This window comes from Mastigoproctus giganteus, chromosome 7, assembly GCF_048544385.1.
Source record: "Mastigoproctus giganteus isolate SK-2022 chromosome 7, ASM4854438v1, whole genome shotgun sequence".
NCBI lineage: Eukaryota > Metazoa > Arthropoda > Arachnida > Uropygi > Thelyphonidae > Mastigoproctus > Mastigoproctus giganteus.
The window spans coordinates 171965090-171992083 of NC_143581.1; the positions used below are offsets into that span (position 1 = coordinate 171965090).

The 26994-nt window shown below is 37.5% G+C and overlaps 1 protein-coding gene across 1 annotated transcript in view; it reads left to right on the plus strand.

Annotated features, from left to right (window-relative positions):
• The window catches only part of LOC150083336 (nucleolar protein 6-like), a 485807-nt gene that overhangs the window by 346955 nt on the left and 111858 nt on the right, over positions 1-26994 (plus strand). Inside the window, exon 18 of the mRNA XM_090377194.1 lies at positions 6077-6229. Coding sequence (XP_090233320.1) covers positions 6077-6229 — 153 coding nt within the window. The remainder of the gene's footprint in view (positions 1-6076; positions 6230-26994) is intronic.

Genomic DNA, 26994 nt, shown 5'->3' on the forward strand with positions numbered 1-26994 from the left:
ATCCTTAAAGGATCCCACTCCTAACATTACTACAATCTCAAGAATATCCATTAATCACAACTCTCTGCCCTGCAGGCACCCAGCAATCCATCTTAGAATCTTACCAATAATCCCAACCTATTCAAGCTTATACAGTAACCTCTCATGAGAGACTGAGTTGAATGCTTTACTAAAATCAATTAATCAATCAAAATAGCATACTAAATTAGTTAAGCATTATTTAACAAAGCCATGTTGTGTGATCTTCATCTAAATGTCCCTGGATTGCACTCTTATTCATTGCCCCTAAGATTTTTTCTACCATTGAAGTCAGACTAACCGGTCTGTGGTTACCAACTGCCTATATCTATTGGTGATACGCTGACACTTCCAATCCAAAGAATCTCCTCCGAGTTCAAAGATGTCCTCATAATTAATCTCAGTGGTTCGATATGCCATCAACTCCCGGAGCCTTCCTTGCCTTTATGCTCAAAATATTTTCTAATAGACAATCATCTGTGGAGCCATATGAAATCACTAATTTCAGCCTCTTCTCAGCACGAAAGGTCTTTTTTCATAAAAGACCAATGCAAAATTCCTATTCAATTCTTCTGCAAGATCAGTTGGGTTATCTAAGAATTTCCCACACCTAGTACACAAGCGTCCGATCTGATTAGCTTTCTTATTTGTTATATTCACATACATGAAAAATTCCTTGTCCTCATTCTTTGATCTCTTATCCAGTGCTTTCTCATATGCAGCCACGGTCTCCCTAACCTTATTTGTAATTCTATTACAAATCAGCTTGTATATATCAATGTTGTAGGCTTCAGTGCTTTTAATCGCTCTAATTATCCCGCACTATCTTTTTCTACTCTATCTGACCAGCAAGCTCTGCAGTCTTCCATTTCAGCATCCTCCTCCTGCAATATTTTCTTAATGGTATGTATGCATTCATGGCTTCTGCGATTTTGGTTTTCAAAGTATTTCATAATTCAAATGTATTCGCCCTCCCTCAGAAATATGCCCAGTTTGTAGATTCCATACAGCACCTTAAACTATCAAAGTGCCCTCTTCGACGTTAAAATCGGTGCCTTTTCCTTTAACTACTGCAACATCTTTCTTCATCTTCCAACTGATGATTGCATGATCACTTCCTGACAATGGTTCCTGTACTTTAAACCCTATGATGCCATCTAATTCATTAATAATGATGAGGTAAAGAATATTCTCACCCCTAGTACTTTCTCTAACATGCTGGTACAAATAATAATCATCTAGTTTTATAAAAAAAAAATTTTTTAAATAAAAATTTTCCCTATGGTGAGAGTTCCTCCCACTTCCAATCAATCTGGGGCAGATAAAAGTCACCCATAATAAGACATTCACACTTTCTCTCCCATTCCATCTGCATGTAGAGGCTCTTGTCATACTCTTCGTAATCTTCCGGTCTGTTATTTGTATAAAAGATTATTCTTCTATAGTTTGTATAGAAGATTAGTCTTAATTTGAAATGTTGAAATGTCTTAATTTGAAATTTTGAAATGTTGTTACCCTCAGAACATCTTACCACCATCAGATGTAATGATACCGAACAAAAATTCTTGAGGCGAGTGCAAGCATTGCTTTGAACCATATCATCAATTAAATGCAGATGGAAATTACCCTTCTCCCCCCTTAATAGCAATTTCCCTCAACCCGTATGGTATGCAGCCATAGTGGTTGTCAACCCCAATTTGGGGGTGACAATGATTACATCGCTATGCTACGAGTACGGCATATGCTGTGAGATCGTTGGCCCTTTTGGAGCCTTGTACTTGGTGTCCCTTTATTGTAATTACAATGACATTTTAGAACCTTATCTGAGATATTTGGATAGGGTTGAGATATTTGGATAGGGTTGAGTGTTGCTTAAGAGCTAAACCCATAATCATAGCTGCGGATACGAATGCGGGTTCCACCCTATGGGGTGCAGGATTGTCTGATAATAGAGGCACAGATCTTGAAGACTTCCTGGCCTCTAAGGGTTGGGATGTGGTGAATGACCCGATGCAGCTGCCTACATTTTCCTCAGTATCTGGGGAGTCTTATATAGACGTCACGATCTGCTCTTGTACTTCAGTAGCTAAAGTGCGGAATTGGACGGTACATGCCGAAGTTACAACAAGTGATCACAGGTGTATATCATTTGAGTATGCAGTTAACAGTGTCCGTCGTGAATGGATGGAGACCAATAGGTACTCAGTAAAAAATGCCAAATGGGACAAATTTCATAATGTAATTGATCAGTTAATGGACACTGTTGCGAACTGGAATGAAATGAGTGCAGAAGATAAAGTGGATATTGTGACAAATATCATACAGAAAGGATGTGAATATTCAATGAAAAGGAAGAAGTGTGTACGTAAAGTCCCGTGGTGGAACTTCGAATTGAATAGTTTAAGAAGACGTGTTAGGAGTGCACGTAAGCATTTTCAGAATATGCGAAGAAATTATGGGAACTTTGAAGGAGTATTATTTAGAAGTCAGAAGAGAATACTCAAATAAGATAAATAAGTTTAAAACTATGGCCTGGAGGAACTTTGTGAGTATTATAGGGAATGCGGATCCATGGAATCCGGTGTATAAAGTCATTACTGACAAAGTATATGTTGCTGAAATTACTCACAGTGTCTTGGACGAGAATCAGCATGAGACTATAACCTGGGGTCAGACTCTTAATCAGATTTTAAAAGCTCTCTTTCCGAGTGAAGGAGATATTTTAGATAATTATAGAAAAGTTTTAATAGACAATGATTTGTATAGAAGTGAATCAATCGAGAGTCCTTTCACTAATGATGAATTGGCAATGGCCATGAACCAGATGAAAGATGGTAGGGCTCCGGGTTTGGATTTCCTGGAAACTCATGTGATAAAGCAGTTCTTCTCCAAGCATAAAGATATTCTGTTAGATATGTTTAATGCATGTCTAATGGAAGGAACATTTCCCAAGTCTTGGAGAACGGCGGTTCTGAGAGTGATTCTGAAGAGTCCAGAGAAGCCCATGAATGAACTTGCTTCATATCGGCCGATTGCACTTCTACCCATCCTTGGGAAAGTGTATGAGCGCTTGTTGTCTTATAGACTAGTACCCAGGTATAAGGCTCAGAGCTCCAAGAAACAGTACGGTTTTAAGAAAGGCTCCTCTACTGAGGATGCCTTAAGAAACTTAATGAATATTGTGGAATGTGCAGAGGCTAGATATGTTTTGGGTTTGTTCGTGGACTTTAGAGGTGCATTCGATGCCCTGTGGTGGGGTAGCATCCTCCGCAGGGTTAGAATGGCACTCTGTCCTGGAAATCTCTATAAGACCATGCAGAGTTATTTTTCGGACCACTGTATCATAATCAGAACGAGCTTTGAAGAACAAATATATAAAGTTGAGCGTGGATGTCCACAGGGCTCCATACTGGGGCCTTATGTCTGGAACATGGTTCTTGACGAGTTTTTGGAGCATAACATGGGAGATACCCATGCCATAGCGTATGCAGATGACCTGGTTTTTGTCATACAAGGTAATTCCAGGAAGGAGCTGGAGGACAAATCTAGTGTTGTCCTGGGTGAATTACTTGAATGGAGTCAGATCCATAAATTAAGTATTTCACCTACCAAGACTGTTACCATGCTCCTAAAAGGTAAGCTAAGTTTGAATAGGCCTCCATTAGTAAGAAGTGGGGATGTCTCTCTTAGATATGTTAAGAGTGTGAAGTACCTTGGGTTGTATCTGGAGGAGCGACTGTTCTTCACAGAACATGCCAAATATCTGAAGCAGAAGATAAAGCTCCTGTATGCTAAGCTTCGGCGTGTTGTAAGAGTTAAATGGGGCATAAAAGGAAGAGTGCTTAATATGCTCTATGAATGCGTGTTTACCCCGATATTGACATACGCCGCTGGAGCTTGGTGCAGTCGAGCTGTGAACTCTACAGTGAAGAGACAGCTGTTAATGGCTCAAAGGTTTGCTCTTCTGGGTATAACTCGAGTGTGTCGCACAGTCTCAACAGATGCCGTGCAAGTAATTGCAGGCAAGATGCCGGCGGATTTGATGGTGATCCGTTCTGGCTTGTTTTATTGTTTAAAGAGAGGTATCCATAAAGAACTTCTTGGTATTCGCTCATGTCCTGAAGGTGCAGGTGTGCTGGATAGACGATTGCTCATGGCTGAACGGAAAAGGATTGAGAATGAACTTATTGGGGTCTGGCAGACTCGTTGGTCAGACTCTGATAAGGGACGTGATACTTATCGTTTTCTCCCTTCCGTTGAAATTATTAATTACAAGACAAGGCCATGGTTGCAATTTGGATTGAATGCATGCTTTGTGTTGACGGGGCATGGGCTGAGTGCTAGGCTGAATGAACTTGGCTTGTCTGACTCTAGGCTATGTGCATGTGGAGATCGTGAAACAGGAATCCATGTGATGTTATATTGTCCATATTATGCTGATTTGAGAATCAATCTTGAGGTGGCTCTCGGTTTGAATCTTGATATTCTATATGTTATGTTTGAAGATAAAAGGAATTTTAATTGTTTTAATGATTTTATTACTGATGTTTTTAGAAGAAGACAAACTCTTTAAAAAGGTAAAAGTAGAGGTCGTCCTCCCAGAGGAAGGGATGGCAACTGAAGCTACAGAAATACTAATCTATTCTCTGTAGCAACAGGCTAATGACCGAAGTTTGTAAGTCATTACTATTAGAGTCTTTTAAATTAAAGATTTTAATCAAAATTTTAAGTTGACTGCATTACTACTTTGTAATGTTATTCTTTTAAAATTTTAAGTATTTTGTGCATATGGGCATTTTTGCCCAGGAGGCACTTTCAGACTCTAGTATTATATGATGAAACCCGTATGGTATCCTCCGATACTGGCCTTGTACCACCTTTGTTCAAATGAATACTATCTCTACAAAATCGATTCCTTCTACCTACAAATGGGAGCCAAATTTATAAAAAAAATTTCCCCGTAGAGCCTTGCAGATTCCCTCAAGTCGTGAGTTAATCTACAAGGCTTTCAGCATATAATCTCCTATTGTTTCTGGGCAGAATTCTAGACACATACATATTCTGACCTAACCTATTTATCCAACAAATAGTCAGGTCTTGTACCTTTAATAGCATTAATCCCCACATTTACCATCTATTAAAATATTCTGAGAATAAAGCAGTTCCAGAGAGCCAGGATTTTCTTCACCATCACTTTGTTTGGTCCGTTGAGCATTTCAGACATTAGTAGGAAGTCACATGAACTGACAGCGAGGGAGTATTCGATTTCTCTTCAAACTCCTTCAGACTCCAAATAAACTTTAGTCAGAGTCTTTCGCTGCCTAAAAGAAAGAATACAAAACTGTACAAAATGGCAAAATTTAACCTCTTCTACCCCACATGATAAGTACAGTATTGCAGCATTTAATGCTTTTTATTTCATAGTACAGCACTTTTTCATGTTCATGCATTACCTCCATGCATTATCTTGTACCTTTGTGTTGCACCATATTTACTTTTACCCAACATTTAGTTTATTCTGTGGCACCTCCGTAGCCAGGTGGGCAGGAGCAGCAGTGCGTAGCACACGCTTCTTGATTAGACCGGGGTTCGAGCCCGTGCCCACCAAATACGGAGGATGCGGAAAAGTCAGGGAATGACCACCGCATATCCCCAGAGCAATATGGCCTTAGTTGCTTATGCTCCTAAATAACAAAACAAACAAACAAACAACAGTTTATTCTGCTTGGTTAACTCCAAGAAATGGTATCTGCCATTCAATAAATTTACCTCATGATATGCAGACTAGTGTTTATTCATTAAAACCATCCAGTCTCATGTTACCTGTATGTGGAAAATTGCCCTTCAACTCCTATATCATATCTCATCCCACAGTTGGGACATTTGTAATTTACAGAACCTTGAGATATGAAAGTAAACTGCCACACCTTGTATGATTTAAGTACTATTAAAATTTAAAATTTTTTGAATAATTATTTCACATTCTTTTGTGATAAGCCATTCACCCAATTCTGATTAATGAATACAGTCTATTATCTTATTCTTTTTCCCCATCTAGACTTCACCAGCAACACAACTCTTATGGAATAGCTTGCCGCATTGCAAAGAGATGGATTGCATCCCAGCTTATGGCAGATTACTTAACAGAACCTTGTATTGAGCTGTTAATGGCATATATTTACCTTTCTCCTTATCCTTTTTCAACTCCAAGGTAGTGAACAAAATTTAATTTTATTTAGGTTATTTATTTATGATTATTTAGCTTCTTAGAACATTACACTAATCTTTTCCTTGTGTGCCTTGCCAATGCAAAATAGTTGGATACTCTTTTATCACACTGTGGCCAGTAAGTATATATTATAACTGTATCAATCATGCATGTATTGTGGGATGTATTCTGCCCCTGACTATTAAATCTCACAATATTTCTTAAAGGTCTAAGAGTTACAATTTGAGTTACAATAATGATAAAAAATAATGATAATAAAGGATACCCGTTTCACCTGGAAATTGATTTTCTTCACGTCCTAGTTATATTTTAACCTACAGTGAAACATTTTTAATTTTTAGAATGTTGAGATATGAAAGTAAACTGTCACATCATATGTGATTTTAGCACTTTAATTGTTTTTTATCATTATTGTAACTCAAATTGCCATATTTATTTTATTTATTATATATCTTAGTTTATTTATAAAATAATAAGAGGTGTTTACCTCAATATAGTACATAGAACACTTCCGTATAATACCCTCCAGAAATTAAAACTGGAAAAAATCAACAACTTACCGGTACATCAGAGTTAAATATAAATAATTAAATAACCAATTTAACACAATTCAAATCAATTTAAAACAATTAAAAATCAAATTAATGCAATTAAAAGAATCTAACGAAAATATTCAAAACGATTTTTCTTTCCTTCATTAATTTGTGTTGCAAACGCGGAAAGAACCGATCGATTGTTCAGTATAGTGTGTAACTTCCGTATTGGCCTGGCTACAATTTTAAATTCGGTATCTTTAAAGAATCTATTAAGCTGTTTGTGCCACCGTTCAACATATGGGACAGAAATAAAGTATTTTTTGATATGTTGGTTGGTGTAGTATTTTGTATCCTATCCTTAGCCTGTACCCTAATTCAGTTTATTGTGGCAATGGAATAACCCCTGTTTGAGAACCTGCTAGTTAATATTTGTATTTCTGAGTCCAAAGCAGATTCCGTCATTGAATATTTATAGGCATTTAGAAATTGATTAAAGATAGTCGATCTTTTGTAGGTGAATGGGTGATAGTTATTATAATGTAGAAGCATACCAGTGTTTGTAGGTTTTCGATAGATGCTAAATTGTATTTTATTCGAGTCCCGGGTAACGTGAAATTTAGAAAGTTTAATGACTTTGTATCCGTATCCTCCCTTTCCAATGTAAATTTGAGTCTAGAATGAATATTATTAAACGAATGTAAAATGTCTTGGATAGTACTACTATCAGTAATAACTAGAACATCGTCTAAATACCTCCCATAGTATGTGATACGAGGTCGAAAAGGTGTCAATCGTTGAGATATAGATCTCTGACATTAAGCCGCTCACGCTCAAACCCATTGGTAATCCAAAAATTTGTTTGTACACCTTGTCTCGAAAGGTGATGTAGTTGGCCTCAACTAACAGTTTAATTAAGTGAAAAATTTCCTTAATAGGTAGCTTCGTGTAATTAATCGGTGGCGAGTTTTTATTTAACATATCCTAAATAATATCTAATGTGTAGTCAACGTTTACATTTGTATATAACGAGGTAACATCTAGTGAGAATAAATTGTCATTGTCGTTGAGTCTACAGTCTTTAAGATTATTAAATAATGTATCGTAGTTCTTAATCCCAAATTGTATTACCTGTCTAAAGGGTTTTATAATGTGTGGCTAAGGATGAAAATGCCAATTTCCTGTAGGAAACAATAGGCCAAATAGGAAATCCAGTCTTGTGTAATTTTACCTGACCGAAAAGTGCAGGAATATTGTATGTCCTGGCCTTCAATTCCTTTAACTGGGCCATAGTAATGTAGTCGTTTTTTTTTATACGTGGTTAACGTTTTATTGTATTGATTGACCAAATTGGTAAACGGTGCCGGGTCTACTTCAAGATTAGTGGAGGTATCTGAAACAACTGAATCTAACTTATTAATATAATCAGGTTTATCTAGTACAGTAAACCCCCGCTATTCGCGGGGGTTACGTTTCTGAGAAATGCCACGAATACTGAGTTATGGCTCCCATAGTAATAAAGGGGTTCCGTTTCAAAGTATGAAATATATAAGAAAAACTAGTCTATGTATGTATTATATGTACTTTCATAATATGACTATGTACATAGACAGTACATAGTGAAATGAAAAGAAGAAACAATTTAATATTAAATGTAATATTTATTAGAAATTTCAAACAAATCTTTCAAACCAGCGACTTTGCTAGCTAAAAAACTTATTCCGCCAGTGCTATCACCAGTTTCGCTAAAGTGTTGATAAATTTTCCTTTTCACGAATGATGAGTGAACTTAACGGAATTTTATTTTGAATTCGGTCTTCTATCCACAGATTTAAAGCTTTTTCCGTTTTTTATAATTTAACATCACGAGTTACACAGCAAATTTTTGAAGCAATTAGCGCGTTTTCACGGACACTACGGCGGATTTTTTATTCCGATTTCTTGATTGATCGTACCATTGACTCATTGATTTTATAATGTTTTGCCACTGAGGAGACATTTTCACCATTAGAAATTTTATCTAATAACTCAATTTTATTCGCTAATGTCATCACCTTCTTTGATCTTTTCACATTTCCCTTGTTATTCGTAGCCATATTTTTGTACGAGTTAGAAAGAATTTGTCCACAATAAAGTCACTTTCTTCCATTAACACACTCGAAAAAGTCTGTTTTACACTGCAAAACGGTAGATTTATCACTTTTGTAAGCATATCAATTTATAAATTGATAAATTTATTCATTTATAAGCATATAAATTAAAAGCAAATGACGAAACCTTCCACGACAAGCGCATAACACATACTGAACAAAGATTAGCGAGAAACATCCACGCTCGCGATTTTGTCACCCTTCTCTCCCCCCACCCACTGAGCGAGGTTTTGACCGGGAAAGATAATTTCAGCTACGCCCATGTTTTTTATGGCAGAAAATGTTCACGGTGCTTTAAAATTCACATTTTTTTAGGTTTCGTTTTATATTAAATCAGCAACCGCGAATAGCGGGGGTTTACTGTATTACCACTGTATCTCCTTTATCTGCCCTCTGTATAATAATCTCCTTATTTCCCCAAAGTTCTCGTAAAGCTGAACTATCATGTGTATTCAATTTAGGAAGTCGCGTTTCTTTTGTTATTCACTACTTGGTTAACTTGTTGAATAAATAAATCTTTTTGTGGAACATTACGAAGTCCAAATTCAATATCAATTACGCATTGTTTTTTTAGGTAGTTTTCGAGGTGGTAAAATATAATTTAGTCCTTTGGATAAAACTGAAATCTGGTCCTGCGATAGCGTACATGAGGAAAGATTTGTAACCTGTTGATATGTCAGTTCATTGAATACTGGGTGAGGGGGTGTTCGTGAACCAGCTGACATATTCTGTGGTAGTACGTTGTGTGTCTGTGGTGGGGTTGTCACCCAACTCGTATGAACTTGGTCGCAAGCCCGCGACAATGTGTTAGAGTTTACATGAACGTGTCTTGACCTATCCGATAATGTTTGCAACTTATTAACGTGTCTGTTTTTTTATTTCTGAGGCCTGTGCTTCCCGTCACAAATCTATGGAGGTTTTCAATACAGACCAATCATTCGGATGTAGATAATTTTTTAATTTATCGCGAAGCTTCCTAACCTGGGAAAGGTATTTTTGTTTATTCGAGGAAGGAAAATCGTTTTGAATATTTTCTTTAGATTCTTTTAATTGCGTTAATTTGATTTTTAATTGTTTTAAATTGATTTGAATTGTGTGAAATTGTTTTTTTAATTATTTATATTTAACTCTAATGTACCGGTAAGTTGTCGAATTTTTTGTTTTTCCCGTTTTAATTTCTGGAGGGTATCATACAGAAGTGTTCTGCGTACTATATTGAGGTAAACTCCTCTTATTATTTTACAAATATTATTATCAACGTAGAACGTATTGAGTATTACAGCTCTGATTCATACTATCTAATTCATTTTTAAACTCTTATTGACTATTTCATTCACTTCCTGTCTCTCCAGTAGTAAACAATCGATACACACAAATTATGGGAAATTTTTTGAATGGCTTGGTACAAAATTACATTAAATCTACACTAAGGTACTCGGCCCAAAGTTACCATATTTCTTTTCTAAAATATTGCCTTCTATCTAATTCATTTTTGTACCAAGCCATACTATCTAATTCATTTTTAAACTCTTATTGACTATTTCATTCACTTCCTGTCTCTCCAGTAGTAAACAATCGATACACACAAATTATGGGAAATTTTTTGAATGGCTTGGTACAAAATTACATTAAATCTACACTAAGGTACTCGGCCCAAAGTTACCATATTTCTTTTCTAAAATATTGCCTTCAAAACAACATCATTCTGAAGTTTGCCAGGGTTAATTTAAATCAAAAAATTTCAAGCATAAAACAACTAACACTGGCGACATCGCGATAGGAGGGATTATATGTTAAGAGCCTTGTGGATTAACTCAAGACTTGAAGGAATCTGCAAGGCTTTAGGGGGTAAATTTCTATCAGCATGGCCCACACTTGTAGGTAGAAGGAATTTGTTTTGTAGAGACGGGATACACTTAAACAAAGATGGTGCAAATGTTTTTGCCAGTATTATTGAGGATACCTTAAAGGTTCAGGGAAACTGCTAGTTAGAGGGGATGTGGGTAATACTGACACGCGTTTATCTGATAATATTGGTCAATGTAACTCTTGCACATACCTTAAGAGTTCTTATCTGTTACCCCAACTAGACGTATTATCTAGATATTCTGGGGGCAAAGACGTTTCACGTGAGCGGGTAGCTAATATCAGGGAAGAGAGCCTAAAAAACTTCAAGGGTTGTGTTAGGGTTGTTAAATATACAAGAACAGTAAATCTTAATTGTTTATACAGTAACGTTAGAAGTGTCGTCAATAAAATGAGCGAATTCGAACTGCTGGTTAAAACAAGTAACGCGGACATAATAGGGCTTACAGAGACGTGGTGCCACCCGGAAATTGGGGATGATGAGTTTCAGTACGGCTTGTATAATGTATTTGGGAAGGATAGGTTAGATAGAAGGGGTGGTGGGGTAATGCTTCTTATCAGAAGCAGCCTGAGTGCGACGATAGCTTTCCCGGATTCAGACATTTCACATGCTAGTATAGAGTCTGTATGGTGTGAGATAGTTGGAAACAAAGGTATAATACGAGTAGGAGTAATCTACAGACCAGGTGATTATGAAGATTATGACAAAAGCCTCTACATGCAAATGGAATGGGCAAGTAAACGTCAATGCCTTATTATGGGTGATTTCAATTTGCCTCTAATTGATTGCAGTAAATGGGAAGGAAACTCGACATGGGGAACAAAATTTTTAAATCAACTAGATGACTGTTATTTGTATCAACATGTCAGGGAAAGTACTAGAGAAAAGAATATCCTAGACCTCATCATCACGCATGAATCAGATGACATAACAGGGCTGACAGTAGAGGAACCAGTAGCAGGAAGTGATCACGGAGTTCTACGGTGGATGATGACGAGAGAGGTAGCAGAAGTAAAAGGCAAAGGAATGGGTTTTAATTTCAGAAAAGGAAATTACAATGCCTTAAGGTACTACATGGCCTCTATTAACTGGGTAGATATCGCACCGAGAATGAATACAATTGAACTGTGGTACGCTTTTAAAACATTAATCACAGATGCCTTGAATGCGTATATACCATTAAAAAATACTCCACGAGGAGGGTTCCAAGTTGGATGAATAGTGAAGTTGCCACATTACTTGAGCAGAAAAAGGTGGCATGGAAAGGTTACAGAGCAATAAAAAGTACTGAAGCCTATAACAGCTACAAGGTGATGTGTAATAGAGCCACAGAAAAGGTTCGACAGGAAAAGGCAGTTTATGAGAAATCACTAGCAAACAGAGCAAAGAGAGGGGGATAAAGAATTCTTCACATATATAAATGACAAGAAGAGCAGGACAAACCAGATCGGACCTTTACGTAAGGGAAAGGGGATAGTAATAAATACACCAGCTGCCGTTGCAGGTGAACTGATAGGTGGAACAGGACCAGGGTATGTCTGCCAGGGGCAAAGGTTGATGACGTTGTAGAGCGAATATCATCTTTTAAGGGCACAAAAGGTGATATAGTTGTACACGTTGGCACTAATAATATTAAGAGTAGGAGACCGGCAGAATTACTTAACAAGTACAGGTCACTGTTGAACAAAAGCCGAGAATTAGGGTTGAATTTGAAAGTGTCTGCAATTCTGCCCAGACACGATAGGAGGGAGTATATGATGAGAGCCTTCTCGATCAATTCGGCCCTGGAAAGATTGTGCAAGGCTCAAGGGGTAGAATTTTTTTCAGCCTGGAGTGTACTTGTTAACAGGAGAGATTGCTTCTACAGGGATGGGATACACTTAAATAGAAAGGTTGCAAGAATATTTGCTGATGCTATCGAGGCAGTGTTAGGTGGGTCGGAAAACTGCTAGCTTGGGGGGAGACAAAGACCAATAGATTGACAGTAGCCACTGGCAGAGGTGAAAGAGATTCTTGCACTGCTTCTATTAGAATGAGCAGAAGCCTGAAAAACAAGATGCATGGTATTTCAGAGACTTCTGGGAGCCATTGCGGTACAAATAAACACATGGGTTGTGTTAGGGTAGCTAAGAATAGAAACAGGTGCAGGTATACTTGCGTGTACACCAATGCTAGGAGTTTAGTAAATAAATTTGATGAATTTGAGGTATTGCTCAAAACATCAAAGGCAGATATTGTTGGGATATCAGAGACGTGGTGTCACACAGATATAAGGGATGCAGAACTGCAATTTGGGGAGTACAACGTCTACAGAAAGGATAGACAGGATAGGAAGGGGGGAGGGGTTATGCTATTAGTTAAGAAACACATAAAAACCAAGGAAGTGAAGCCAGTCGACATCGCTGGACAGTGCAGTGTTGAGTCAGTTTGGTGTGACATAAGCATTGGGAGATCAAAATTGAGAGTAGGAGTGTGCTATAGGCCTAATGACTCTGATGAGTATAATAAGGAACTGTACAGGGAAATAGAGTGGGCCAGTAAATCAGAGAGTCTTATAATGGGAGATTTTAATTTCCCAGATATTGACTGGAATTTGGGGGCTGGTTACTCACACACTAGCAGGGCTTTTGTGGATTTATTGGATGATTGTTTTCTACATCAGCATGTTCAGGAGGCAACTAGAGGGAGTAATACTCTTGATTTGATTATCAGCAGTGATTCTTCATGCATTAAGAATCTGCAGATAAATGAACCACTAGGTGGCAGTGATCACAGTGTGCTGAAGTGGGATTTACTGAAAGAGGTAACTACCATTAGGGGTAAAGGGAAGGGTTATTGCTTCCGTAAAGGCGACTACGATGGACTGAGACAGTATTTAAATTCTATACAGTGGGACCAACTGATGATGTTACCAACAGCAAATTCAAAATGGGAAGCATTCAAAGAACATATCTTGGAAGCTACTAGGCTTTACATACCAACTAAGAAATATTGTTCAAGGTTTAGGCCAAAATGGATGTCAGATGAACTAATGAGGCATATGGCAGAGAAGAAAAATGCATGGGATACTTACAAATTAACACATGACACAGAAGCCTATGATAGATACAAGTTGATATGCAACCAAGTTACAAAGGAGGTTAGGAAGGCGAAGGCAGATTACGAGAAATCCTTGGCAAGGGATGCAAAGAAAAACAGCAAAGAGTTCTTTACTTATGTAAACTCTAGAAGGAAGGGGATGAATCAGATTGGTCCACTTGATATTGATGGGTCAACTGTTGATGATCCTGCTCAGGTAGCTAACAAACTAAATGAATATTTTGCATCGACATTCACACATGAGGAGTTATTCAGCAAGGGGAATGCCAGATGTGTATTCAACTCTAGCAGTAAGCTACAGAATCTTGAAATAACTGGGAGTAAAGTGGAGGAGAAACTGTTGAAGATAAACACAAGAAAGGCACCCGGGGTGGATGGGATCTATCCAGTTATATTAAAGGAGGCAGCAAAGGAAGTAAGCAAACCCTTAGCCATAATTATGAGAGCTTCCTTGGACTCAGGGGAGGTACCCATAGACTGGAAATGTGCAAATGTGACCCCAATTCACAAAGGAGGATCAAAGGCTGACACAAGTAACTATAGACCTGTGAGCTTAACTTCTGTTCCAGGAAAATTAATGGAGGCACTGGTTAAAGAAGCACTGCAGGATCATTTAGACAAGACTTCAGTTATAGCTCAGACACAGCATGGTTTTGTTAAGGGGAAGTCTTGCCTGACCAACTTGATTGGATACTATGATGCAGTCACAAAAGAACTGGATGCAGGAAATAACTTTGATATTATATACTTGGATCTTAGAAAGGCTTTTGATACTGTTGCACATGGAAGACTGCTACACAAATTGGAGCAGTGTGACATTGGAGGCAAATTGCTGCTATGGATAAAGGGGTGATTGAGTGGGAGAAGACAGAGAGTGGTAATCAATGGACACTGCTCATCGTGGACTAATGTTATTAGTGGAGTCCCTCAGGGCTCAGTGTTGGGTCCATTATTGTTTTCTGTATTTATAAATGATATTGATGATGGTATATCAAGCTTAATGTCCAAGTTTGCAGATGATACAAAGGTTGGCAGGGTTGTCAAGGACACTACTGACACTATGCTGCTGCAACAGGATCTGGAAAGGTTGAGCAGATGGGCTGAGAGGTGGCAAATGAAGTTTAACTTTGACAAATGTAAAGTACTACACATGGGAAACAGCAACCCCAGGGCAACGTATCAACTCTGTGGTACTACACTGACAGTGGTAGAGAATGAAAGGGACTTGGGGGTGATTGTGCAGGCAGATATGAAGTTCTCTGAGCAGTGCAGACGGGCTGCAAGAGTAGCTCATGGAGTATTGTCAATGATATACAGGAATTTTTCCAGCAGGGATAAGGAGGTGATTATTCCATTGTATAAGGCAATGGTCAAGCCACACCTAGAGTACTGTATACAGGTCTGGAGGCCTCATTTCAAGAAGGATGTAGAGCTGCTGGAACGAGTACAGAGAAGGGCAACAAGATTAGTGAATGGAACAAAGGGGTGCTCTTACGAGGAAAGGCTTAAGTTTTGCAAATTACAGTGTCTGGAGACTAGGCACCAGCGAGGTGATCTGATAGAGGTGTATAAAGCCTTGAATGGTTTAAGCATGCTCAATGCTGATGGGATTCTTCCTCTAGCTCAGAAAAATCACCTGAGAGGGCATAAATTCAAATTGAGGAAAGACAGATGTAGGATAGACGTGCGGAAATTTGCCTTTAGCCAGCGGGTGGTTGGTTGGTGGAACTGACTGCCATCCCTTGTGGTGGAGGTTGATAGCCTAAATAAGTTTAAGGCTCAGCTGGACAGGTATTTTGAACGAACAGAGGGGTGAAGTGGAAGTGGGTTTTTTTTTTTTTTTTTTTGGCTGATGCTGCATAAGCTTGCTTTCTTGCATCAAATGCCTCTACTAATGCTAATGCTAAAATGCTAAAACTCAACAGTTATTTTGCATCGATATTTACAAATGAAAAGCCTTTTGTGGCAATGGGAAATTGTGGGAGCGAAGTTAAAAAATATGTAATTAATGATATTGAAATTTCGCAAGATTATTTAATGAAAAAACTTTCGAGCCTACAGACCAGTAAGGCTCCTGGAGTTGATGGAATATACCCTATAATCTTAAGGGAGGCGGCAAGCGAGTGCATTGAACCATTGAGGCTAATTATGCGAGCATCACTGGACTCTGGGGAGATTCCCTTGGATTGGAAAAGTGCAAATGTATCTCCCATACATAAGGGTGGCTCTAAAAGTGAAGTTGGAAATTATCGACCTGTCAGTCTGACTTCAGTAGTAGGGAAAATCATGGAGGCAATGATCAAGGGTGGAATTCAGGATCATTTGGATCGAATTGAAATTCTCAAGGATACTCAACATGGTTTTGCAAAGGGAAAATCATGTTTAACAAATCTGGTCGCTATTTCGAAAGGGTCACTCACGAGCTGGATTTAGGGAATAATTTCGACATTGTTTATTTAGATTTCAGCAAAGCTTTTGACTCAGTCCCACATGAGCGGTTGCTTTATAAGCTGGAACAGGTTGGAATCACTGGGAAAATCCTTAGATGGATAGAAGGATGGCTTCAGGGCAGGAGGAGGCAGAGGGTTGTGATAAATGGCTATTCCTCAGATTGGGTTGATGTAAGAAGTGGGGTTCCCCAAGGATCAGTATTAGGACCACTGTTGTTTTTAATTTACATAAACGACATTGATGAAGGGATAGAGGGCGTGATGTCTAAATTTGCAGATGATGTTAAAATTGGTAGAGTAGTTAATGATCACTGTCAAGCTGAGCTTCTTCAGAGAGACCTAGATAGACTTCAGGAATGGTCAGAAAAATGGCAGCTGTGCTTTAATCCAACAAAGTGTAAGGTATTACACCTGGGAAAAAACAGTAATCCCAAAATAACTTATTCACTTGGTGGAGTTCAACTAAACCCAGTACTGGAGGAAAGGGACTTGGGTGTTACGATACGGTCAGACATGAAATTCTCTGAGCATTGTAAACAGGTTGCAAGGAAGGCCCATGGTGTCCTATCGATGATCTATCGAACTTTTGCAAGTAGAGATAGGGACGTGATAATCCCATTATATAAGGCTTATGTTAGACCACACTTTGAATACTGTGTTCAAGTATGTAGACCGCACCTAAAGAAAGACATCGAGCTTCTTGAAAGGGTGCAAAGAAGGGTAACTCGCCTGGTGAGATCGGCAAAAAGGCGTCCTTATGAAGAAAGACTTTGAATATGTGGGTTGCAGAGTTTGGAAACTAGACACCTTAGAGGAGTTTGATTGAAGTGTTTAAGGCTCTGAGAGGCATCAGTAAAATGAATGAGGACAAAATTTTCAAGATTATAAATGATGCCAGAACTAGGGGACATAAATTCAAGTTACGGGGGAAATGTTTAGATTGGACTGCAGGAAGTTTTATTTTAGCCAGCGAGTTATAAATTACTGGAATAAGTTGCCTTCGTGGGTGGTAGAGGCCGACAGTTTGGGGAAATTCAAAGGGCATCTGGATAGTACTTTCGGGTAAGGGAAGCGCATAGGATGATAGGTTTAATTTCCTTTTTTTTTTTTTTTTTATCATTGTTTTGTTCGGATTTTTTTTTTTTTTTTTTTTATCATTGTTTTGTTCGGATTTTTTTTTTTTTTTTTTGGCTGGTGCAGCATAAGCCATATAGGCTTTTTTGCACCATGCGGCCGTTACTAATACTGATATTAATACTAATATTGTTAAGTTTGCCCTAAAATCTCGATAAGGAAGGAAAATCGTTTTGAATATTTTCGTTAGATTCCTTTAATTGCAATTTGATTTTTAATTGTTTTAAATTGATTTGAATTGTGTTAAATTGTTTTTTTAATTATTTAATTATTTATATTTAACTCTAATGTACCAGTAAGTTGTCGATTTTTTCGTTTTTCCCGTTTTAATTTCTGGAGGGTATCATACTGAAGTGTTCTACATACTATATTGAGGAAAACTCCTCGTATTATTTTACAAATATTATTATCAACGTAGAACGTATTGAGTATTACAGCTCTGATTCATACTATCTAATATATTTTAGTCTAAGAACTTTTACGTTCACCTGTAGAGATGCATCGTAAAGAAGTGGGGTATAAAATGCCCATTGCCAGAAATGATATGTGGGTTAGATAAGTTGTGGGATGCAAAGTGGGACACAAGTGATTGAATATAAGATCAGATTCCCTGAGTAAAGAGACCTGAAACTATCCATAGCACAATGGATGACTGCAGATATGTTTAAATTGCAACTTTACGTATGTCTGATAGAATCCATTGGCTGGCTAGGCTCATGGCCAGCAGTTTGAACATCCCTGCCTTAGGACATGAAAACTTTGAACTAGTACCTGACTGGTTGTACCAATTCAAAGGGTGACATAGCACAGCGTTTCTCAAACTGTGTTCCATGTGATGTGAACCAGTGTTCCGCGAAAAATTGTAATTAATAATTTTAAAAAATAATAAAATAAATAAATTTTGCATGTTTGTAACATACACCACTTTTGTATCATTATAATATTTAACATAATTTTTTTTCAGTTTTTAATATACTGGCATAGACTAATAATCAAATAGACCATGGAACACTTTATTTTTTGGCTTTGCATAGAGAAGTATGGTAATGACACCTACAAAAAAGTGGCAATGTGGTGATCTAATATGTCATTCATATGCGATTTAGCGTGGAGTACATGGGTTGAAACGGCCTCCATAGCCAAGTGGTCAGGAGTGGGAGTGCAGTACCACACGCTCTTTGAGTAGATCGGGGTTCAAGCTCCTAACTGCTACTGTTGATCTGCCAACCCGCACGGCAGATTATGGTCCATTTCCCTCAGCATGAATTGTTGAGGAGGCTTCCATCCTGCAGTGAGTTGATAATAGCTGCAGTTTACCTCTTTTTTTTTACACGGGTTGAAGGGGAAGCAAACCGATATCATAACCAAACTCACTCCCTTGTACAATTTTTTTTTTTTGATAATTATTAATATTTCGAAATATTATTATTAAAATATGTGACCATGGACCTGTGGTCGATGAAAACAAACACAATATTGTCACACTTCTAAGTGAGGATGAACAATCACAGTCTTTTGTTCCCCAAAAATCCGAAGTTAAAAAACAGGAACCAACTAATAAAAGACCAAAATGAAAGTATAGTGACAGTTATTTGAATTTCGGCTTTACATGTGTTGGAAATAAAGATGCTCCTGATGCACAGTGCATCATGTAATAAAATATTAGCAAACAGTTCTTTGGCTCCCGCTAAACTTGTGTTTCGTAAGTGTTCCGCGAATATGTTGTGAGATGAAAAGTGTTCCATGACTAAAAAAGTTTGGGAAACGCTGATATAGCATATGCTATTCAACTAATGAACTGGATGGAACTATTGTAGCCATTCTAATGAGATTCTTTCAAATTGGCTAGGTTAGGCCCATGGCCAACAGTTTGAACACCCCTACCTTAGGACATGGAAACTTTTAACTAGGTTATTGTTGTTATTTGGTTTTTAGGAGCATTAGCAGCTAAGGCCATATTGCTCCAGGGATATGCGGTGGTCATTCCCTGACCTTTCCGCATCCTCCGTATTTGGTGGGCACAGGCTCGAACCCCGGTATAATCTAGAAGCGTATGCTACGCACTGCTGCTCCTGCCCACCTGGCTATGGAGGCACCTTTTAACTAGGAACTGATTGGTTACAATGATTCAAAGATTGAAATAACATACACTTTAAAGCTATGACTGATGAATTGGGTGAAACTGCTGCAGCCATTCTAATGAGTTGGTTTTAGACTGAGATTGTATCATAAGTGATTATCCCTTATTAGACATTTATAAGGGCTGTTACTTTCCATCAATTTGCCTTTCTGAAGTGATAAGTGTGCAGTTTGTAAATGAAAGAGACAACGCATTATGGTTCTTTTTTGCATTAATATGGATTTTGTTAATATTCAGTCTTTGGTGCCATCCAGGTGACACCACTAATTTAATTTAATTGGCTCTTAACTTATTAAATTATTTTATAAACAGTTTCTTTCTACAACATGGTCTCCATGATGGTATAGCAGTTTTGTCACTTAACAATAATTTGGAAAAGTCTGGGTTCAAGCTCCTGGAGGAATTTGTAAAGGCTTCTTCAGTTGGGGCAGTAGTTGGCCAGTCTCGGCAGAGGGAGTAGGGGTTTTCACTCTGAGTGGACTTTTCAACTCACGCAACATGCAAATTGAACAATAACCACACCACACACACACACTCTCACTCACTCACTCACTCACTCACTCACACACACACACACACACACACACACACACACACACACACACACACACACACACACACACACACACACACACACTGTATGGTTAAGTTGCTAATGCACCTTAACTCATTGTACTCATTCGAGCCTGATGAAGGTATATCAGGCTTGATGTCGAAGTTTTCAGATGATACAAAGGTTGGCAGGGTTGTTAATGACAGTAATGGCAGTGTGCTACTGCAACAGGATCTAGATAATTTGGGCAGATGGGCTAAGAAGTGGCAACTGAAATTTAACCTTGACAAATGCAAATTACTGCATATGGGCAGAAGTAACCCCAGAGAAACGTATCAACTGTGTGGTGCTACACTTAAGTGGTAGAAAATGAAAAAGACCTGGGAGTAATTGTGCAGTCAGATATGAAGTTTTCTGAGCAATGCAGACAGGCTGCCAGGGCAGGTCATGGGGTTTTGTCAATGATGTATAGGAATTTTGCTAGCAGGGAGAAGGAGGTGATTGTCCCTCTGTATAAGGCAATGGTCAGGCCACGCCTTGAGTACTGCGTACAGGTCTGGAGGACTCATTTTAGGAAGGATGTAGATTTACTTGAGTGTGTACAGAGAAGGGCAACAAGATTGGTGAGGGGAATGAAGGGATCCTCTTACCAAGAGAGGCTTAAGTTCTGCAAATTGCAGTGGCTGGAGACTAGGCACCTGCGTGGTGATCTGATTGAGGTGTATAAGGCCTTGAATAGGTTGAGCACGCTGAATTCTGATGGGATCCTTCCACTTGTTCAGATTACGAACCTCAGGGGGCATAAATTCAAATTAAGAAAGGACAGATGTAGAATAGATGTGCGAAAATTTGCCTTTAGCCAGCGGGTGGTTAACAGCTGGAACAAACTTCCATCTGTCGTTGTGGAAGTTGATAGGTTGAATAAATTTAAGGAGGAACTGGACAGGCATTTGGAGGGAATGGTGTGATTTTTTTTTTTTTTTTTTTTTTTGGTTGATGCTGCATAAGCTCATACACTTGCTTTCTTGCATCACACGCCACTACTACTACTACCTCAAACCCCACAAAACCCTTATTCTTAATTTTGTCCCACCTTCTCTTGTTGAAATAGTAATGTTGCAATACTGCTCTTGGCTTGGACATTCTGCCAATGGTTCTTAATATTTCAATTTCATTATAATATGGAAAAATGTTCTTGGTAACATGTTGCAGCCACTAATGATAACCTTTCTGTCTTTTTGTACTTTCTTTATTCTCTTCTTTACTATATTATTTACCAAATTTATTTTTAAATTATACACCTAAACCTCTTTTTACGCGATAAGATACTTTCCTAAAAATTACGTGTAAAAAAACTGACTCCATAGAAAAGTTAAAAATTCTTTCCAAACCTGAAATATAAGCAAAATAATGAAAAAAACAAACATTAAATTCGTTAGGATCATAAGATTTTTATTTACATTTCATGGAGAACACACATACATATAATAAATTTTAATAACTTTAAAAAAACATATATTCATTTCAGTTGTTTCCTAAGGATTCTATAAAAAAATCATGTTATTCGCTATCAGTTTCTAACAATAAACCCGAAAGCCTTCGTTTTCGTGAGACTGTAATATCACTAGACTACTAGATATGGTATTATCGTCATCGACTTCCGCCTCAACCTGTGGAATTCTTCTTGTCATGTCTTGAACAAAAGTACTACTGGTTGTTTTAGTAGTTTTAGGCATGAACTCAGTTATTAATCGCTGTGTTGATGCTTTAGATAAGTCGCGATATAATTCTCTGTATGAAGACATTAACAACTTAAGCTCATGTGAAAAAAACTTCCCAGCACATTCTTCATTTGGATCATGTTGGGCAAAATAATTGCCTAAATTACTGGCCAGTTTAAGACCTTCTTTAATTATATCAGCAGTAAAAGTAGGATTATCTTGATCATTATCATTAACTTCTTCGCTTTCAGGAGTCTCAGAGGTTTATCAATTAACAATTCTTCGATATCTGCCGACGTAAGATCATCGAATCATCTCCGCCAATTTAACATGCCAAACTTATTATATTGGGGAATTCTGCAGTATGATTGAAGGGAACAGGATCATTCTCTTTAACACATGCGGGCCCAATAGCATTCCAGCATGCATTCATAGTTTCTGGTCTCAATTCAGATAACGAAAATCGAACCTGATCAATACAATCCGTAATTGAAAATTTTTTCCACACATCTATAACAGACAGTGTTTCATCATCATTTAGCTTGTTCAAAACGAACTGAAATGTTTGTCTGACATATGTTTTAAAAGTCGCAATTATACTCTGATCTAGAGATTGTAGCAATGATGTGGTATTGGGCGGCAGAAAACAAAATTGCATTTGGGTGTTCTATGGCAGGATGACCGGGTGCATTATCAAGAATCAAAAGCACTTTAAATTCGAGACACTTGTCATTCAAATAGCGTCTAACTTCTGGCACAAAATGTTTGTGGAACCACTCAGTGAAAATATCAATGGACACCCAAGCTTGTTTGTTGGCCATCCAATGAACTGGCAATTTTTGAAAATCTATGCCTTTCATTGGCCATGGTCTTAATGATCGATTTATGAGCAGTGGTTTTAACATCCGCTCTCCTAAAGCATTCAAACAAAATAGGAGTGTTATGCGATCCTTTGCTGCTTTGAACCCACCAACAGTTTTTTGCATTTTTGATACATAAGTTCTGTTTGACATTTTTTTCCAGAAAAGGCCAGTTTCATCCATATTCCAAACTTGTTCACGAGTGTAATCTCCATCTTCAATTATTCTAGCAAGTTTTTGTGGAAATGCTTTAGCAGTTGTTTCATCAGCAGAAGCCGTTTCACCTTTAATTTTTATATTATGAAGAGCATGTCTTTTAATAAACTTAAGCAGCCAACCATTGCTTGCATGAAATTCTTATTTTTTCTTCGATTGAGATGATGTATCTGGCTGCAGTTTTTTAATCTGTTCATAAAATCTCAATGCTGATTGCTTGATAGAATTTCCGTCAACAGGCATTCTTTTTTGTACATTATCTTCTATCCACATCACTAAAGCTTTTTCGGCCTTTTCTATAACATCTCTTGTGTATGATGATAATTTTGCACTCGATTTTGTGCCACAACATACCGCTTTTCTAATAGCCTCTTCATTTTTCTTTATAGATCTGATAGTTGATTCAAGGACTCCAAAATGCTTACCCACAGCTGTCCCACCTTCCCCAGTTTGAAGACGATCTAAAATTTGAATTTTTATATCAAAGGAAACGGCTTTCCTTATTTTTTTGGTTATCGCAACATCATGTGAGGGCTGGATTGAAATGAAAATTTTTGAAAATTACATACAATGTAGCTTGCCATTTATTATTTCTTGGCAAAATTATTAATTTTATAATGCGATTTTTATTTTGATTTCACTTAAAAAATGCAAATGCAAAAAATGCAGTAACTGTGTTGTCTACTCAAACACCAAATTCATAGAACTGCTTTTTTATGCACAGTCAGTTATGTAATTCGGGGAATTCCCAATAAATGAAATTCGTAAGAATTTTCTAAGTTGATACGAGAAACCAAATTCAAACTGCAAACAACTGCTGTTTTTTTTGTTTTGTTTTTTTGTTTATGCAAAGTCAGTTATGTAATTCGGGGAATTTAGAATTTTCTTAATTGAAACGAGAATGCAATTGTACAAAATTCTCAGAATTTTCTTGAATTACAGATTTTTTCCTAACTTAGACTTTAGGTTGGTTGCGTAAAAGTGAATAAAAATCACGTAAAAAAATTATTTTTGATATCCCAATTCGCGTAAAAAAAAAATCGCATAAAAAGAGGTTTAGGTGTATATACGTAAGTTTTCAAAGGTTTTAAAACTTTGGGAAATTGAGAAAGTTCATATGGACTTTTTCAGAAATACTTCCCTTCTGAGTTATAGTCCAGTTTCTCTATTTCTTATAATGAATATAAGGATGACTGTCAAGTTCAAGGCACCTACAAAATTTTTAACGGTGTAAATCTGATTGGTCATGAAAAGTGCATCATGGAAGTGATTACGCCATCAGTGGCTTCTGCCAGAGTCACTTCCTATGATCCTGCTACTAGTCTGTGCTGAGCACCTGACGCAGAAGTAGTGTGATTAGAGCGTGTGATGCATTTTTTGTGAGCAGTACAATATCTTCAGTTCTAATGGCACTCTACACAGCAGTAGTGTGATTAGAGTGCATGATGCATTTTTCATGAATGGTGCGATATCTCAAGTTCTAGTGAACCGATTTACAAAATTCAAATGGCATTCATTTGAATTTTGTCAAACTGCATTAGAAAAACACAATAAAACAAGAAAAAACCTGTCTTTTACACATGAAAGGTGTTTTATTTTATGTGGGCTTGGAAGAGGTTAGAGAAATCCAAGCCAATAGCCTAATTACTCATTTGATTGTAGCCATTTGTTGAACAGTGATGCAAATATTTGTCAATAATTTTCTTTTTTCATCTAGCCTTTTTGTTACATTGTTAGGTGCTGCTATAGATGTTTTCACATCAATAATTTTCAAATATAAAAGTTGAATGTTTAACAATGCAGAGTGTTCTCAAGAGTACTGAGCAAGAATGAAAGCCACAAGACCCAAGAAAATAAAGACAAAGGTTGCAATGGGTGTGCAAAAACGAAAAAGGACTATTGAGATTGCTTAAAAAGAGATCAATATATACAAATCAAGAATACCTAAAAAGAAACACGAAAGACGTTTCACATAAAACTGTCTACCATGCGTGCTTGGCACACATGCTGTTTTTTAATAATGTAATTAATTCACACTCTTTTACATTTACAACAGAACTTGTCTTTGAAATAACCTCCTTGAGCAGGCAATACACATCTCAGTGGCATCTTCTCATAAGCTGTCCTATGTTCATATACATGTTCAAAAATTAATTTTAGCCTTGCTACTCGAGTAGTTTTTTGATAATAAGTATCCCAGCCATTGGCCGGGATACTTATTATCAAAAACTACTTTACTAGCTAAACTAATTTTAGCTAGTAAAGTAGTTTACTAGCCTTTACTAGCTAAACTTTACTAGCTTTTACTAGGCCTTTACAAGCTAAACTAATTTTTATCCAGCTATTCAGTGGTGGTGGGGTTTTGAAATGTAGGTTTAAAGACAACATCATGGCTACAAGTTGCACAAAATGGATTTCACAACTTACCCCCACCAAATAGAGCAAACATGCTCTAACCTCAATATCATGAATGAAAAAGACCACCAGTCCCTCACAGGCTGTGAAAGGATTGGAAAAAAAGACTTATCTTATCAGGAAAAAACCATCTTTTCACTGGATACATAACCATAAAAACAAACCTTCTCCTTTTTTTTTTTGTAAAGAAAATCATTGATGCAGTAGCCAGCCCTCTGAAAATGGTTGAGGACTTCAAGTCTGGGGATTTTCTAATAGAGAAATCTGAACCAAGCCATTCAGAACAGTTCTTAAAGCAAAAAAAACCTTTGGTAAACTCCCTGTTTCAGTTTCTCCTCATGCTACCCTGAACACCTCCGGGGAAGTATTTCTGTCTCAGGGAGGAAAATACTTGTGGAGCTTAAAGATCAGATGGTTACACACTCAAGAAGAGTTATGACCAAAAAAGAATGGAAATTTAATACCCATATAGAACATCATACTTGCCTTCAGTACTCCTGTTTGCCACAAATAAAGCTGGTTATTTGTTACGTAGAATTCATCCTTACATACCAAACCCCATCAGATGCTACAAATGGCAAAAAATATGGATATTCTCTGGTGATATGTAGAGGGTGATGCAGTCTGTCCTCGTTGTGTGTCAAAAGAATCAGAGTATGCTGATTCTCCCTCCTCTGTGCTCAAATTATAAAGAAAAATCATCTAGTCTTGTCTAAGGCTTGTGAACCATGGAAACTTGGGGAAAAAATACAAGGTAGAAAACAAAATAACTTATCCAGAAGCATGAAAACAAATCTTAGAAAGTATGCCTGCATGCAAATAACTGCACTGTGAAATGCTGAAAAACTGTTGCCATTCAAAGTCTTGGTTGCCCTGAACATATCTCTGGCCACCTGGGCCTGATTAGTACCCTTACGCATCAAAAATAAACACATGCTCACTATAGCACCTGACAAAGATAGCTAGCCTCACAGAAAACTAACCAAAGTGAAGCACATTGTTTCTACAGGAAACAAAGCAGTTGAATTCCATTAATGTGGAAATAGATGATTAAAGGGTAGAAACTGGTGCCATGATGATACTACGAGCAGATGACTGGATGATGGTCACCCAAAAATAGTTAAGCCAAAACAGGGCCAACATAAATTGAACCTCTGCTTCTTCAACCTCTTTGAAGAAGCAGTCAGATCAAGCATCTAAGTCTAAAATTAAGTAATGCAGAATATAATCCAATGCAATTACCAAGGCTTGCACAGCAGTACTGATGAGCTGGTAGACCTAGTTGAACAATATGATCCTTTTAATGTGTGCCTATTAGAAACTTAGCTGAACCCTGGGATAAGAAACTATACCATGTGTAGAGTCTGCCGAAGCACAGAATCCCTGCTTGTAGGGATTTGAGATTCTTGTTAAACCCAATATCCCATCCAGGCTGTTCCTCTCCATACTACCTTAGAAATAATGGCATTAAAACTCATAATCATTGGAATCATTTTAACCCTGATTTCAGTTTATATCACATGCCAAATTTTGTGTTTGCTTGTACTAATCCTGATAAATAATAGTTTAACTTCCACCTACACTTTGTATATTAGGCTATCTGAATAGC